Source organism: Streptopelia decaocto, assembly GCF_964273445.1.
Source record: "Streptopelia decaocto genome assembly, chromosome: 25".
Lineage (NCBI taxonomy): Eukaryota > Metazoa > Chordata > Aves > Columbiformes > Columbidae > Streptopelia > Streptopelia decaocto.
This window is the reverse complement of record NC_138680.1, coordinates 1,550,169-1,567,391: the sequence shown is the minus strand read 5'-3', so window position 1 is coordinate 1,567,391 and position 17,223 is coordinate 1,550,169. Positions and strand designations below refer to the sequence as shown.

The following is a 17,223-nucleotide window of genomic DNA, read 5'->3' as shown; positions in this document are numbered from 1 at the left end:
CTCAACGTGTTGTTTGTTTTTCCTTAGGATCAAACTTCAGCCTTGGATATGATGATGAGCAGCTCGGGGGCTCAAAGGTCAGGATTTGAGCTCAGCTGGTGTTTGTCATCCAAATGCCTGAGTTTGTTCTATTATTTATGATTCTATTATTGCTCTCTGCAGGGGCAGTCGGGCTCTGCTCCCCAGGAACAAGCGCCAGGAGCAGAGGAAACGGCCTCAAGTTGCGCCAGGGGAGGTTGAGATTGGATGTGGGGAACAATTTCTTCCCCAAAGGGCTGTGGGGCATTGGAACAGGCTGCCCAGGGCAGTGCTGGAGTCACCATCCCTGGAGGGTTGGACAGACGGACATGAGGTTCTCAGGACATGGGGCAGTGCCAGGGGTGGGTTATGGTTGGACTTGATGATCTGGAGGGGCTTTTCCAACCAAATGATTCTCTGTTTCTATTTGTGCTTGGATTTGGGGTGAGCAACCGGCTCTCTAGTGCAGAAGCAAGGACGCAAGAAAAGTTTTGGCTGTTTTAGAGTGTTTGCAGTGAGCAGCTGATTATTTCTCTCTTTCCATCATGCTCAGATGTGAGAAACCATGAAATTTTGTCTGGCCATCACGCAGGACGGGCTGCTCAGCTTTGCGTCCTCACGTCTACAGTCGTCTGTCTGATCACGTTTGGGGAAAGCTCTAAATCCACTGCGTCCTGGTGGGTCTCAAACTGATTTAACAAGTGAAGAGACAGGGAAGAATCCTGCCCAGGTACATCCCCACGTGGCAACCAACCTCCCTCCCCGCCGGTGCGAGGCAGAGGGAGCTTATCATTTTACAATTGCTCTTAAATCATTAACGTCTCTGCCTTTTTTTTTCAATAAGCCATCAAGCAATGGGAAAAAAAATAAGCATAATCCCATTTTAGGAGCGGGGAAGCGATTGTGTTCATTTGTCTTTACTTCATTCAGAGCGAAGCATAAACGCGCCGACTCAATTATTTTCCTGCCTTTGCAGAGTACCTTTTAATTCTCTTTTTTCCCTGCTATGTTTCATTCTCTGGTAATAATTCCATCTCCTCGCCCTTCTCCTCAGCCAAGCTGCCGAGCGAGGCCAAGCTGTGATGCATTTCCTATCACTCTCGAGAAGACGTTTTAATTTAGTTGCTGGCACTCAACGGCAAATTCACGTCGTGGCCTCGTACCGGTTGTGTTTAATTATGGAGCAACCCCAGATCTTTCAGCAGGCGCAGCAAAGCACGTCAATTTGTTTTATATGGGCTGCATCCCTCCCTTCTCTGCCTCTAGGAAGATTATCCGAGGAGTTTACATCATGGTTTTATAGTTAAAATAAGCCAAATAACCTCATGTGTTGCTCTTTCCCCTTTGCCGTGCCCACACAGCAACTTTTATATTGACTTCAGGGAAAATATCTCTGATTTCTCCGTCCCTGTGTCCTTGCAGATGGGATTTCATCCCATTTTCCAACGGGATTTTGTCCTCTTGAGCAAAGTGAAGGTGTAGCCGCTGTAATCAGGTAGAAACAAGTTCTAAAAAAGCTCTTCAAGCCCTTTTTCTTCATCCTAAAGAAGCAGAAAGTGGCACAAGTCCAATTTAAAAGGAAAAAAAGTCTTGGAAAGGTCACTCTCAAGGGTTAGTATCTGTCGGCTCTGCGGTAAATTATTGCTGCCTCCATTTCACATGAATATTTCATCTCCAAAGCTCTACATTGGGAGCAGCTGGAGTAACACGGCATCATTGTAGACGTCGATGTTCCCTCCTAAGAGTATAAATCCTGAAAAGCAACTATTTCAAATCTCAAACCCGCGACATTAGACTCGCAAGGTGCGTTTTGCGGGTTGGCATTTTCATCTCTCGCTGACAGTCGCATTAAACGTTTCTTGCATAAAAGGCTTCATGTTGCCAAAGTTTCCCTTTTCCTTGCAAGATTAATTTGTATTTTGTTCCCTTTTTAATACCCATGTTGCTCCAGGGTCTGGAAGGTGGTTTATTCTCCAGCAGCCGACGTGCGCTTAATGTAGTAGAAAAGAATAAAAGGTTTTTCCATCTACAGTCCACGACCTCTCCGAGACTGGTCTATAAATATCAATTTATGGCAAGAAAAGCCAATAAAAGTTAAATACTTGCCTTTTACTTGATTAGCTCAGGGAAAGCTTGAAATGATTCAGCTCTTGCATTGAGCAGAATCCAACTTTACAGCCACGCAATGGGCAGAGGCCTCTGGAACCAGGCGCACGGGACTTTGGCAAGAAGGGGTTTTATTTGCAGAAAGTTTCGCTTGCACAAGACCCTCGTTGGGCTGATGGTTTATTTTCTCCGTGGCCAGAGCTGGTTTTGTCAGCGCAATGTGGTTAATGGCTCGGCCGCCCTGCGAAGGCTCTCGAGCATCGTTTTGTTGCTATTTTCCATCTTGTGATTTTTGCCTTTGTTTAAGCAAAAGCCCAACGGAGCTTTGCAGGTTTGTTTGCCCGGGAAAATGCGACTTAAGGAGCTGAGCTCCTTTTGTGTGCTCTCTAAGGCCCCAAACTGAGCCACCGGGCACATCCACACATGCATAGACACATCCCTAAGGGAAAATCGCTTTTCCCAGACCTTTTTCTTATATAATCATGTGAAAATGAGCATTTGAGCCCTTTAATTCTTTGCTTCCAAAAATATTCCTGACTCTGAGCGTGTTTCCTTTTGCCAGACGAGCCGTCAATCAACAAGCAACGAGGATATTGCAATTAAATCTCGGCCAGATCAGCCCTGGTGAGATCTGTTCTTAATGCAAAAGCATTAAATGCAAAAAAACAAGCGGACCTGCTACAAGACAGTGAGCAAAGCCGGGCTTGGTAAGGATGGAGCTGAGCACTAAAAAGCCTCGGAATAAATGTTACAGCAGCTCTGTGGGAGACAGAAATAGATGGTTTGTGTCTGGCAGAAGGTTCTACGCTGCACCAGAACCACAGAAATTGGAGCGTAGCCCCAAATACTTGGGTATGTTTTTATATATTGTATATATTTAACTTCCTCAAGTGCTAGAAGAGAAGGAATAACCATTAGTTGCATTAAAGAGGCCCAAATTCCCATATTAAATATACGGCCAACACCTGTAGCTTAATGACGACGCAGCGCCCGGCTCTAATTAGTGTCACTGTTCTAAATTGGCTAGAAGGAATCGCAGGTTCAGGAACTAAATAAGTGAGGGTTTAATTTGCTTTTTGAGGTTTTATATAGAGAAAACTCAAGGGGCTTCCAGTAGCAGGGACTTGCAGACACCCCTGGGAGCCTTCTAGGATTAAATGAGCATTTATAATTGGGGCTTAAACCAAAAACTAATCAGATTGCTTTGCCTGGCCGCGTGTCCCCGCGTGGTTTTGCTGGGGTAGGGACAGGAGAAAAACAGATGAAATATTTGATAAAGTGATGGTTTGAAAAGCTGCGAGTGATTAATGGGTTTTATTTCCTTGTCCTCCCAGGTGGCTCAAAAGCATCGTCCAGCCCCTGGGAGTCTGAGATTAAATCCCCGCGAGTTTTTGCTCTGGAGTGCTGATATTTTCTTTTCTGTCTGATAGACATACACTTTCTGTAGGTGCTTGAGTGGGTTGATGGGGAGAATTCGTGGCTGGTCCTCACAGACATCCCTGGTCTGAAAATGAAGACGTAGAAGCTCTTTACCCTAAATGTGGTGGGTTTGGGCCTGACTTAAGCCATGAGCCAGCACTGGGCCCTTGTGGCCAGGAAGCCAATGGGACCTGGGGTGGGTTAGAAGGGGGTGGTCAGTAGGTCAGAGAGGTTCTCCTGCCCCTCTGCTCTGCCCTGGGGAGACCACACCTGGAATATTCCGGGTCCCTTCCAATCCCTGACATTCTGGGATTCTGTGATTAAGCCGGGCTTTTCCAGGGAGAGCTGGAGATCAAGCTCTGGAGCTGCAGTTGGTCTTCAGTGCAAAATACCAGTTTGTTTCAAGCTGCTACTGGGAGGAGCTGGAGAGGTGGGAAATGGCAGCAGACACCCTCCCACTTTTTACTTTGCTGTGCATTTAGATATTCTGCTTTAAAAAACCAACAGAGCAATAGGTTATCTCCTTCCTGGTGCAACGTTGCATGCTTATTCCCAAATAATATCATCTGCAGGGCTTTGGGGGCCACCAAATTACAGTAGCAAAGCAAAATGCACCCCAAATAGTCCAATTGCTGTTGCGCTATCATTGCAAAAATATCTTTCTATGGATAGATAAAATCATATTGTGATTTCCCTTGGATGCTTTATCGATTCCCTCGGTACGCAAAGGATTTATTTGCTGCACACAACTGCTCTTGCGTGCTGTAAAAATGGCTACAGGATGATCTCATACCCCCATGTAAACCCTGTGCAGTTCAATCCCACAGCAAACGGCTCAGAAAGCAGCAGAATGAAACCCTCAACACCAGCCAGAAACAAGAATAAAGGCAATTTTCTAACTTTAAATGGGCACAAGTAGTAACTCCTAAGCAGTTCCACCCTTGCTCGCCGGTGATACCATCATGAGGGAGTGGAAAGCAGGGAGAAAAGCATCTTTTAAGTATATTTCGCCTCTGGTTTGTTACGTTTTGTGAACACGCTCCTCTGCAATAACGCCTTCCTTCATATCGCGCCGCAGTAAAATCAGCGATCGTGTTAGGAGCCTCTTTTCTTCGGGAAAACATGGTGCCCTTGGTGCTGCAGATATTGAACGCATCTATATTCCTGACAGCTTGTTCTGTTTTCATTAAGCGAAAGAGGAAATTTCGAGGCGAGCTGGAATGGAAGGAGGTTCATAACTCAGAGGAGAGCGAAGGACTCGGGGTAATTTTATTCCGTTCGAGAAATTCCCAATTTAACGTGGATGCTGCATTATGAGGAGCAGGAGGGATGATGTCCCTGAACCCGGCTGGTTTTGCAGAATTGGATCTATTTGCATTCCATTGATTGTAAACACAAATCTGTTCTGAATTTCCCTTTGATTTAGGGAGGAAAAAATAACAAGATTACCTGAAAAACTGTCATTTCAAAGGCTTTGGTGCTCTTGGTCCTTTCAGCCAGCGGGATTTTAATCTGCCCAGTGATGACATCCTGATAGAAGCAAATAATGCTAAAGCTTGACGTGCGTTTAAATAGTATTTAAAAACTTTTAAATACTTAAAGGCTTTGCTCTTGAATATGGATTAGCACAATCTTATTATCAAGATGCGCATCGGGGGGACGCTCTGATGTTCATGGAAAGACGGAGGCGTCTCGCAGCATCATCCCACCACACTTGTCCTCCTGCATCCCAGCTTTTGGGGACCAAAGAGGGGGGAGATTTGGGGTAAGAAAGCAGGACCCCACTGGCCATGAGCACTGGGCCCTTGTGGCCAGGAAGCCAATGGGACCTGGGGTGGGTTAGAAGGGGGTGGTCAGTAGGTCAGAGAGGTTCTCCTGCCCCTCTGCTCTGCCCTGGGGAGACCACACCTGGAATCTTGTGTCCAGTTGTGGCCCCTCAGTTCCAGCAGGACAGGGAACTGCTGCAGAGAGTCCAGCGCAGGGCAACAAAGACGCTGAAGGGAGTGGAGCATCTCCCGGGTGAGGAAAGGCTGAGGGAGCTGGGGCTCTGGAGCTGGACAAGAGGAGACTGAGGGGGGACTCATTCATGTTCACAGATATCTAAAGGGGGAGTGTCAGGAGGATGGAGCCAGGCTCTTCTCGGTGACAACCAATGACAGGACAAGGGGTAATGGGTTCAAACTGGAACACAGGAGGTTCCACTTAAATTTGAGAAGAAACTTGTTCCTGGTGAGGGTGGCAGAGCCTGGCCCAGGCTGCCCAGGGGGTTGTGGAGTCTCCTTCTGTGCAGACATTCCAACCCGCCTGGACACCTTCCTGTGTAACCTCAGCTGGGTGTTCCTGCTCCATGGGGGGATTGCACTGGATGAGCTTTCCAGGTCCCTTCCAAACCCTGACATTCTGTGATTCTGTGATTCTTTGGCATTTCCATGAAAAAATCTTTGATTTTGTTATTTTTTGCATCTCCGCCGAACACAACCGAGTCTGATTTTGGCATTGCGCACGTTCTCGGGGAGCGAACACGTCTCGCGCAGGTTGAATCAGAGATGAATGCGTCTCCGTATACAGAATGAAATAGTTTTCCAAGTGCTGGGGAAGGAGCTGCCCGCTGAGATGCTTCAATGATCCGCAGCACAGCAGGGAATATTCTGAGGGCAGATACAGACGCCGAAGTTACTGGGGCTATCAGACAACCTGATTTTTGGGTCATTTCATAACAAAAGGAGATGCTGAGATGTTTCCAGAACTTGATTTTTCTTTCAGCATCCATAGTCATCTTTCCCTAACGGCGCGAATCCAGCATTTCTGTAATTCCCACAAACAGGAAAGCCCCACTGGCCGTAACCACGCTGCTTCCTCATTTATTCTTTAGGTGATTAGTCCGATTATCAGTAATTAGCTGGAATGCCGAATGAGCAGAGTGCTCTTTGCAGATCGGTGGGTGAAATCGGGAAGGTGGGACGGGGACAAGCCCCAGCTGAGGAGTTCGGGGAAGGGTTCTCCATGTTGGGACGTGATTTTCTGCTCCTTCTGCCTTGTCGATCTGGGGGGTCCCCTCAGCACCCACCTCTGGGTTAATTTGAGAAGGAAATATAAATATCAAGCTGGTTTGGGGCAGGTTCTGTGTGAGGCACAGGCTGCTCGTGGGGATGGCAGCAACTTTCTTCATCTCCAAAAAGCAAATTAACAAACCCAGTGATGTTTGTGTTTGCCCGTTTGCTTTCAGCAAATTTATCTGATTTTTTTCCCTATGGAGTTTTTGCCTCTGTTTCCTGCAGCCTCCTCTGAGCAAACACTTTCCACTATGGGATAAAATAGTCCCTAATTTAAGGTGCATTACAACCCTTTGCTCTTACCCCCATATATCTTTCGCTTAATGGATCGATTAGGAGCTAGAGAAATGATTAATAGTATTTTTCAGCTTTAAAACCAATGTGCCGCAACAGCACGGGAGGTTCCAGCTGATGGATGGTACAGGTGCAGCTGAGTTAGTTATTGACTTTTTGTTGCAAGGAAAGAATATGCAGAAAAAAAAACATTAACTATGAGCCTCAGAAATGATAGGAAAAGCCCCAAGGCTCAAGATGCTCTCATCCTTCTCCATCCCCTCTCATGCATTGAAAATATCTATAAAGCTGCGGTTTGTATCCCGGTGCCAACGCCGCGATATCCCGAAGCATCTGGGGCTTATAAACCTGACTTTTAAGGATCAGTAGTCAAGCTGGGTAAAGGGTTAGTACAAAATATGTAGCTTGTGCTGAAAGTGTTCTGATTGTCGCCGTCCCAATGCTCTGATTATCATCATCCCAACGCCCTGATTGTCACCAGTGCTCTGATTGTCACCACGTCCCTCATCAGCGCCTGGTCTGTGAATAGCTCCTGGTCTGTGAATAAATAGCTCCTGACGACGACTTTATCACCTCATCGTTGTAGCCGCTGCGAAGGAGACGTCAGCTGAAATCAAAGCAATGCGCTTGACATCTTTTGCTGGTGAAAATGCCTTTTTTTTTAGTTCTGCTGAAGATTTAAAGCTTATTTTTAGTTCCCCGCCGGCCAGCAGGGCGATGGGCGATAACTCGCGTGGCACCGCGCTTGCAGCAATACCCTAATTTTAGCAGAGCCCGGATCTCCGCCTCTTTCTTCACGATGCTCGTGGTGATGCCCATCTAACCCATGTCCCGCTGTCCGGGCTGATGTGACAAATCACCAGACAGACGTGACCGTTAATGAGTTTAGCAACGAGCCTGTTGCTTTGGCAAATTTTTACTGATTCTCGCTCTCTTTTCTCGGAGCCACATTTGGAAGTTGAGCTCACAGCTGTGAAAATCCCTTGGGGACGGGATGACGTGACCAATAACGCTTTTAATCGTTATTTTGCAGGCGATCGGCCTCGTGATGGCTTGGCTGTATTGGCAGAAGCTCGACGAGATCTACGCCAAGCTGGACGCTGTCGACTTCAGGATCCTGGAGACGCGGGATTTGAGTTTCGGGGCGCTGGACCTGAGCGGCGCGGGCTGGTGCTGGTGCCTGCCCAGGGAAGGGGGTTACGTCCCTGTCAGCGCCGACGATGAGGAGGATGAAGAGGAAGGGACCGCCCACCGCAGCAAAGTGTGAGAAGGACCGAAAAGAGCGAATCTCTTAGGGCGTCAAACATGGAAATAACATGTTTTATCTTCTCAGGGTCAGGAGGTACTTTGGGGGAAACTGCAAATTGACACTGGAAGGGTTAGAAAAAATACAACGTACTGTGCGGGCACATGAGCTCCCTGGGCTCTTTTGTGCTATTTTGACATTTTGAAGTGTTTGTACATCTTATTAGTTTGGGTTTTTTTACGGAATAAATGTGAATTATGTTGTGTTTTGCAAAGTTGCTTCTGCTTGCTGCGTGCCAGTCAGACCATGGGGAGGGAAGTAGCACCATTGTCATTGCGCTTTGAGGTATCTTTATAATTATATTTAACCCGATCTCCTGAAAAATTGTCATTTTATGGTAGATCCCCATATGTGCCCAGCCCCCAGAAAATCACAACTAAAGGCAAAAACCGGAGCAGATTGCTCTGCAGAGCTTTTCCAGGGTTAAAATCCCCAGGGAGGCACAACCTGCAGCAAGACGGTTGTTTGGACAAGGAAAACCCACTATCTGAAGTTTTCCAGCTCTTCCCTGTGACCTGTGGCTTCAGTTTTTATCCCCAGGCAAGGAAAAGGAGAGCTCGACGATTTTAGAAGAGAAGACGGGTTTATTTTGGCAACGTGCTGCCTCTGGGATGGTGATAACCCCCCTCTGCTGGACACCGATCTCTAATGACCACGTAAGGAACGACCCTCTATAATTCTTAATTTTTAGCACTACAACGTGGTGATCAAAGCAGCGATTCCCTCCCGCATCGCTCAGGATGTATCAATTAAATAACCGGTGTGTGTCACATCCAACCGATAAATCGAGCCGCGTTGGGAAACGGGCTCACAGGGAAACCTCGAGCGAGATGAATTGCAAAAATATTAATGTGTTTTTCTCAAAAAACCCCAAAAAACAACAGTGAAACCTTCTGCAAAGCTCCCTGGGCTGCCTGAACAATAAAATACCGATGGCAAAGCCTCCCCCAGCAGCCGTAAATCAAACGCAGAGACGGGTGTGTAGATCAGGGACCTGTTTTCTGTCCAAATGTACCCAAATCCTGTGGGTGCCCCAGGGCGGCTGTAATCGCTGCATCCATCACACAAGAGGAATCGTCTCAAAAGCGAAATGCAAAGAAAAAAACCCCCAAAATCTATTTTTCAACAGAGCGATGTGTCTGCAGTGCAGCTCGGCCAAGGAAACGCTGGGTTTATTAGTGGTGCTTTTTATTAATGAAGGTTTTTTGGTTCATTTATTCGGATGCCCAAGCGGGGAAAGCCGGGTGAGCGCTGGTGTGCGACTGCTGGGCTCTGTCTCCCTCTTCTGACTATTCCCAAGCTTTATATTTTAACTAAACAAGAAGGAATCCGCAGCACAGGCCTGAAAAAACTCTTTTTGAACCTTCTTTATTCCAGAAATCACATTGAAAATAAAGCTGTGAACCACAAGAGTTGGGTTATTGAATTTTTTTTGGCCAAAATTGGGTTGTGGGTTTGGGGTTGTTTTTTGCAAGTGGAGAATGTAAAACGTGCAGGGAAATGGGGTGAGCGCAATTATTTATAGAATAACAAGGCAGCTCATGGGCTTAATGGATTTTGCTTTTCTTCCCTAGGAGATGTTTAGTAAAACCTTAAGAAACCAAAGGCTATAAATTCAACCTCTTTGTATTTCCACGTATTTGGAGAAAGAAAGTTCATTTTTCTTTTTATTTCTCTTTGTTACAGGAGCCGCCCACACCTTTAAACCATTTTCCTGGCTGATACTGGACCGCGGAATGGGTTGGATGCAGGAATTTTGTGGATTAATTCTGTTTTTTGACAGACGGTGAGTGATGTGAGATGGGGCAAACTCAATTCATGCATCACATTGAGCACCCAGCTCCCTTATTTCCATGGTGTCGAGGGTTTTGATTGTGGGGTGACAATAAAACCCTGGCAGATGTATTGTTAACCTCCTCTCCCCCTTTTACCCCTCCCTCTCCCCGCTTCCCACTAAGAACAGGCGATTGGGAGGGAAAGAAGGACAGAGGGAAGAGAGTTGGAAAAATTAAAGATGTTTTACTAATGCTACTAATAAGAATAGAGAAAATAATACAAAATATACAAAACCAATCTTGAAAGTCCCAGCAACTGCAGAGCCGGCACCCAAAGTCCTGGACTGGACTCTGCAGCCAACCGGAGCTGGATTCAGTCTCTCACTAGGCCTCAGTTCACAGGGATGACTCGCAAGGTCTTCTCCTAATGTCACCATAAGGAAAAGGGAAAAAGGGACGAGATCCTCGTGATCTCCCACTTTTATATGAAGTATCACATGAATGGGATGTTATACACACTTGGTCAGTTTCTTGGTCACCTGTTTCTCGTTGCCCCTCTCGCCAGATGTCCATCCATGCTTATCAATAACTACGCATTCCATTGCTATGTTACCCAAACATGTATCTGGTTCTCCAGGAAAATGCAGCTGATATGAAGCTTTAGCTGACAGGCAAATTCACTACAAGAGAAACTTGTTTTGTAACAAAACCAGGACACATGGAAATTGGGTCTGCAAATGCCTGGAAAATGGGAAATGTAGATTTAAGCAAGGGCGTGAAATCCTAAGCGCGGTTTGCAAAAGCTTATAAATGTAGCTTGTAATTTGAAATAAAAGGGACGCCAACAATATTCCCTAATTCACCCTAAATTTTGCATCGCTGCCTCACTCCAGACCTGACCCTGCCACACACGGATGAGCATATTTAATAAAACTGGGAAGAAAATGGAATAGGGATAAAGCATCAAGCAGGTTCTGCTTTGCTTCTGCTGAGGCTCTGGGTCGCGCCACCGAAAAGCCCCAATCTCCGATGACCTCAAAGCGTAAAGTTTGATTTCCCAGCCCTCGTTATTATTTTTCTTAATGATGACACCAGCTGTGATGAAGCGCCGGGCGCCGCTTTGATGCGGATTTATCGATACCCCTGTTTTAAAAGGCCGAGCGCGAATGAGCAAGCCAGGCGTTAAATAGGAGCCGACACCTCGGGAGCTTCCTCGTTGGGAAATCAAATTGATAAATGTTCGACATCTTACAAGCGAAAACGTGGACGTTTTAAAATAATTAAGTGCGCAACTCTCATCAAAATCTGCCCCCAAACTGCTTGGTGGCCCAGGGGTTGATCCCATTGTCACCGGGGGTTTTGGGAGCTTTTTTGCCCGTGGTGATGCTTCTCTGCGCCTCCCTAAAGAATTCTCTTCCATCCCTTATGATCAGATGTAGATAATATTGCACAAAGGAAAAAAATCAATGCGGTTTCCCTCCCAAATCACTTGTGATCGAGCCAAAAATGCTTCAAAAAACCCCCCAGAAAACACAACCCCGCAAGTTGGGGACGCACAACTTGAATTTTCCGACGTCCCGATGGTCCGATATCCAGAAACCATCACTGCGCAAGACCAGATCTGCGCTGCCGAGAACATCCTGTCCCCTCCGGAGGTTTCATTGCATCCCGTGATGCTTTTCTGCTCCCAAAGTCAATTGGTGTCGCCCAAAATACATTTGAACCTGGGAGCTACGGAGCGTTTGGCATTAGGCGTCGATACGATGGTGGCGAGAGCAGCTTTATCTCAAGGCTTCCGCACCCACCGGCACCCGTGATTTTACTCCGTAGCCTCATCCTCCAATTCCTGAGCGTTATTTGGGGAGCTCGAGGTGAGTTTATTAACGGTAAAATAGTGGAACTGAGAGCTGGTGGGGTTTAATTGGCAAAGATAACGACGCTTTTCGTTTTCTCCCCTTATTTCTAACGTGCTTGCGGTTGTGCTTTCAAACCGCTCTCGTCTGCGTCGTGCTTGCGCTTGCGTGCGAGGATTTTGGGGGAGAAAAAGCTTTATATATAAAAAATTAGAGGAAAAAAATCTCATAAATCAGACACCATCAATCTGGACCTTTCATTTATTAGTGGATTTATTAGATGGGTTTATTCAGGCTGTGGTGACATCTCACCAGATTGCCGAAAAAAGTCGCATTTCTTCCCAACATAGACCCAGCTGGAGGGTTTTGTATCCCCATCCATCACCTGGGGACCCCGACCCAGTGCTGAAGCTCATGGGGAAATCTCTTGGGAAGGTTTGTGAAGGTACCGGGTTGTTTTTAGGGCAAAAAGAGTTATTTTTGCAGCTGGCTGGGCATTTTGCTGCTTTTCCTGCCAGCATCAGCTTCCTAAAATCCTCAGAATTAGCCCCAGGATGTTATTTTCAGGAAGCTTGTGACTGTTGTTATCCCAGGTTTGGGGCATTGTTGTCCATCCAGAGGTGTTTATCCCTAAAATAAATTGGTTCTTGCACCTGGGCAAAAAGTGTTAGGTTAATGTGGGCAAAACAAAATATCCCAAATTGGTTAAATCAAGAGTTTTCTTCAAATAGCAACAGGGTTAAGGCTGGAGCTATTGGGCTAAAAATGCTCTTGGCCTTGGGGGAAAATGGGTGAATAATTGGGCAAAACAAGCAGAGCTGCCCTGCAGTGTTCATACCCCGTTCGCTTTAGATTTTTAACTTATTTGGCTTGAATTGAGATTGTTTTTCCCTAAAATAGATGGAAAATGGGAGGATATTGCTGTGGACATGGCGAGGGTGGCTCTGCCGCCACTCTCAAAGTGACTTTGGGCGGCATCGACCGGGCTGCCACGAATAGTAACCGTTCCCCCGTCCAAGTCAAGTGTGAAAGGCAATCACTGGAGGTCAGATAATTAAGCGATTAATTAGCATCCGTGGCAAAATCCAACGAAACTCCTATGGGGAATAAAACAGCAGGTTGGAAGGAAGATACCTGGAAGCAGTCGCGTGTGTAGGGTGGAAAATCTGTGCTTAGGAGATGGGGGAAAATGAACTGTGTGTCTGCAAAACCCCTTTTATCTGTGTAGGTCACACCCGAAAATTAAACGGGCGTTTGTTGCCAGTGAGCAACCTCTGTTAACTGAGCTTATGTCTGTAATCGTACCAGCAAATCTGTGTAATAATCTCTCATGCTTCGCTTACGCCTTCCTTTGAGCAGCAGGAATAGGAGAGCGGAGATGTAACCTGGGGGAAATTTATCCAGATTTTGTGAACCGAGAGCTCGCCCGGGTCCCCAGAGCATCCACAGGGAATGTCCCGACTCCCACTGCGTCCTCACCCACCTGGGAAATACCTTGTGCCTTCACCAGGGCCACACGTGACGGATTTTCATAGCGAGGAGCACCCGGCGGGTGTGTGAAGAGCCCGTTTGCATCCCCAACACCCTTTAAAATCTCTCTGTTTTGGCCCAGCTCTCTGCGAGCGGCAGGACCATGCTGGAGGATGAGGATGGGATGAGCGAGAGGGGGCTCAGCAGCTCCAGGAGGAGATACGATGATGAGGAAGGTGAGCGAAACCTTGGGGATGCCCCAAAGGTGTCGCCTGATGCGTCTGGTCTCCGGGCGCTCGGCTCGGCACATCCCGCGTAAAACGTGCAAAGTGCTCTTGTGGGTATTTTAAGCCTGATGGGATTGGACATTAGGAAAAAGTTCATCATGGAAAGGGCTGTGGGGCATTGGAACAGGCTGCCCAGGGCAGTGGTGGAGTCACCATCCCTGGAGGGGTTTAAAATGTGTTCAGACAAGGTTCTCAGGGACTTGGGTTAGTCCTAGAGTTGGGTTATGGTTGGACTCGATGATCCTGAGGGTCTCTTCCAATGATTCTATGATTCTATAAGTCAAATATCTCCCTGGCTTTTATTTTTTTTGCAAAAAACACCCAGATCTGCTCTCTAAAGTGTTTTTTCCCCCTCCTCTAGATTACCACTCCATCTACATTGGGGTGCCGGTGCCGCGGGGCTACCGGCGGAAACGGCGTCGGCGAAGATCAGCGTCCAGCCGGGACCGGGCGAGCGAGAGCGAGCGGCACTACGAGCGCCACGATCGCTCCGACACCGACGACGGCGGCCACGGCTGCTACGAGAGCGGCAACGACAACGCCAGCAGGACCAGTGAGTCCTGGGAGGAGTTTTGTGGCATTTAAGCCAGGCTTAAATCGCCTCCTGTGTGCTTAGCCGCATTGCTTGGTCTGGTGTTTGCGTTTCGCTTTTTTCCCCATGCTTCCCAGGTTTATTTGTCCCTGTGGACATCTCTGAGAGCTGGACACAGGGTGTGAAGTGGGATTTGAGGGTGACGAGGTGATGGGTGAGCTAAAAAGAGATTGTTCTTTAATTTATAATATTTCTTTCATTATGTCCTCGCCCTCAGGAGGTGGCGACCGAACAAATCCAGGTACCGCGGGGTCCCGAGGGTGCAGACACCCCTGGGCATCACACCTTGTTCCCCAGAGGCTTTTGCCCGAGGCTTTGCCCAGTCTCGTTAAATCTCCTTAGCGGGGATTAACATTTTGCACAGCAAAGCAGCTGTCGATCTCTTAGGGTTTGCGTTTGTTTGGTTTTTCTTCACTCCCCCTATAGAAATGATCCGGTTTTCTGTCGAGCTGCCACGTCGCGGCTCAGCAGAGCTCAGGTGCTCGGCTTTGCTTTTCCCTATGGAGGGGAAGGTTTTCCTTTTATTTTATAACATGGGGAGGTTTTTATTTGCGGTGGCTTCGCTCGCAGCTCATTTGCACCTTTGGTGGCGGCGCCAGTGGGACCTTGTCCCCCGCTTTCTGCAGTAAATACCACCACAATGTAACACTGCGCTGGTTTTGATGTGACAAAGTCATTTTATGCAGGAAAACCACTCCAAACTCCGCATTCCCCCAGGAAAACTCCATCATGTGGGTGTTTTTCCCCAAACAAACCTCTCCGCCATGAGCTTGGGGGGGGTTTTCCCACCTCACGCCAAGTGGGAAAGAGAAATTCACCCCCAAATAAACCTAAATCTTGGATTTCCGTCCTCCCACGTCTCCTTCCCTCCCCTTTCTCGCTCCGTCCCGCTGCCACCAAACGCTCACCTCTCGCCACGCGGCCCGTTTGATTTGGTAACTTCCCGTCATGAGAGCCCGAGGGAGAGGAAAGTGCTTTATATTCCCTATAATCTGCTCCTTAAGCCTGGGGAGTTTAACAAGCCTGAGTGGATAAAGAAAGGAAGTTTGGGAGTTGATTTTTTTTCTACCGCGCAGCGAAGGTTTGGTTTAGCCGGGAAGAAATGGGGGAAAATATGGAAATTATTCCAGGTAGGTTATTATTTCCATCGCTCTTTGGTGTCTGTGGTGTGGGTAAAAAAGGCTCCGTTTTTTTGCAGCTTTGCTTTTGCTTTGCAAAAACGACTTGGGCTGAGCTTAGGGCACTGAGCTCTAAAACTCACCCCAAAAATATAACGGGGACAGGGGGGATTGTATCAGCTTCTGCTGCTCCCCAGCAGCGGGGAGGCAGAAAATAGGATTTTTGGGAGGAGAAATGTCTCGCAGACCTGGGGGTTTATTGAACAGGAGTGGAGCATCTAATCCTATGGGATGTACACCCCATCTCCTCTTTTTTTTTGGGGGGAAGGCACCTTTCTGACCCCCAAAACCCCCAGAAAAGGCTGTTGATGTCTAGAGGGCCCTGACAGTGGATGGTTAATGTGCTGGAGCCTTAAATAAGGTTTAGTCTGCAAACCCAAGCAGCATCGCGTTCCCCCGACCCCTTTTTTATTGCATCCAAAGCCAGAGCGGGATTTGCAGTTTGGAAAAGCATCTCTAGGCGAGGTTTTACTGCTGGATCAAAGCTGGGGTGCAATGGGCTCCGTGCACCTCGAATTAAAGGAGGTTTAACTCAGTCTAACCGGTCTGTCCTGTCCGATTACCCACAGAAATGTAAGTTTTTGTGTACGTAAAATCATCCTATATTATCAGCAGCGTTAACGCTCCATTCGGATCCACCGTGGCTGAAATCCCAGCGGAGGTTCGGTGGCTGTAAAGCAGGAATCGCAGCCCAGGAGTGTTTTCTCAGCATAAAACCTGCCTCAGGGAGCTACAAACCCACTCGGGGCACCCGTCTTGCAAGAAATAGGTGCTAATTTTAGGGTGGCTTTGTGGTTTTTGGCTAGTGTCGTTGCAGTTTTACTCTTCTGTTCCCCGGAGGTGCCAAACCCTGGGCGCCGCTATACACTAAATCCTCTCAAGCGAGTACCTGCTGCTTCCTGGGGTTAATTTAGGTGCTTGATCCAATTTTCAGGACCGAAAAACATCACTGAACGTTGGGAGCAACAACGATCGAGTTGAGGATTTGCAAACCCCTCCTGCAAAATTACAAATCCCCCTTTTTTTATAAATGCATCTGAAGGTCCTACCCAAGAGGGGTTATTTCCAGCAAACTCCCTTTGCCGCCGTCTGGCTCGTTGCATTTAGTGTGAATTTGGGGGTTTTTAGGCATTTTAAGTTTGGGGCTGTGGAGCAAAGTGTGAGAGTGGGGGCGGGTTCCCGGTTTCTCACCCATTTCATCCCCTCTTACGCGAACAGCACTTAAGCTTCAAGAGCCTGAAGCCTTCCAGGCACGTAGCCCAGCTCCAAAATTAACAGGAATATTAATAATCATAATAACGAAGCTCATGGAAGTGGAAGGAGGACTTGACAACAGCGCTTTAGTCCTGGCGCTGGGGCTTAAAGGGCTTAAGCGGTTAAGCAGGCTCAGCCTAGAGCGCAAGGGACGTCCTATTCTTTCAGGACTTGGGTTTTGGCTGCTTTTTGGGGGGGACAGGGCAATATTCTTGTTATTTTTCTCATTTCTCACACACAAATTTCATCACCTGCTTTTTGGGGTCCTGTATTACCCAACTTTCTTATTCCCAGGTTTGAGTGTAGGAGGATTCTAAGACATTTTCTGGGCTGGATTAACTGTATTAAGCGAGGGTCTAAGACCCATGATTTCATTAAGAAATTCTTAAATTTAATAAAAATTGATTAAAAATACACCATTTCTACGGAGACACGGGGCTGATTTTAACCTCTGGTTTGAATATCCGGGGCACAGCCCCATCTTTGCCACATCCAAGTTCACACTCGGGTGTTTGATCCGTCCCTGCAACCAAAATCATGAGGATTTGCTAGAAAAACACACCAAGAATGAGAGGGTTAAGAGCAAATCCAGCCTGTTTTTCTTATTTTGAGAGGAGA

The 17,223-nt window shown here is 47.3% G+C and overlaps 1 protein-coding gene across 2 annotated transcripts in view; it reads left to right on the top strand.

Moving 5' to 3' along the window:
- LOC309450129 (tetraspanin-15-like) overlaps positions 1-8,413 on the top strand; it is a 76,096-nt gene extending 67,683 nt beyond the window's left edge. For both annotated transcript variants that reach the window (XM_082072795.1, XM_082072794.1), the window contains one exon: positions 7,924-8,413. In XM_082072795.1, coding sequence (XP_081928921.1) covers positions 7,924-8,157 — 234 coding nt within the window. In that variant the 3' untranslated portion in view covers positions 8,158-8,413. The remainder of the gene's footprint in view (positions 1-7,923) is intronic.
- The last annotated feature ends 8,810 nt before the right edge of the window (positions 8,414-17,223 follow it).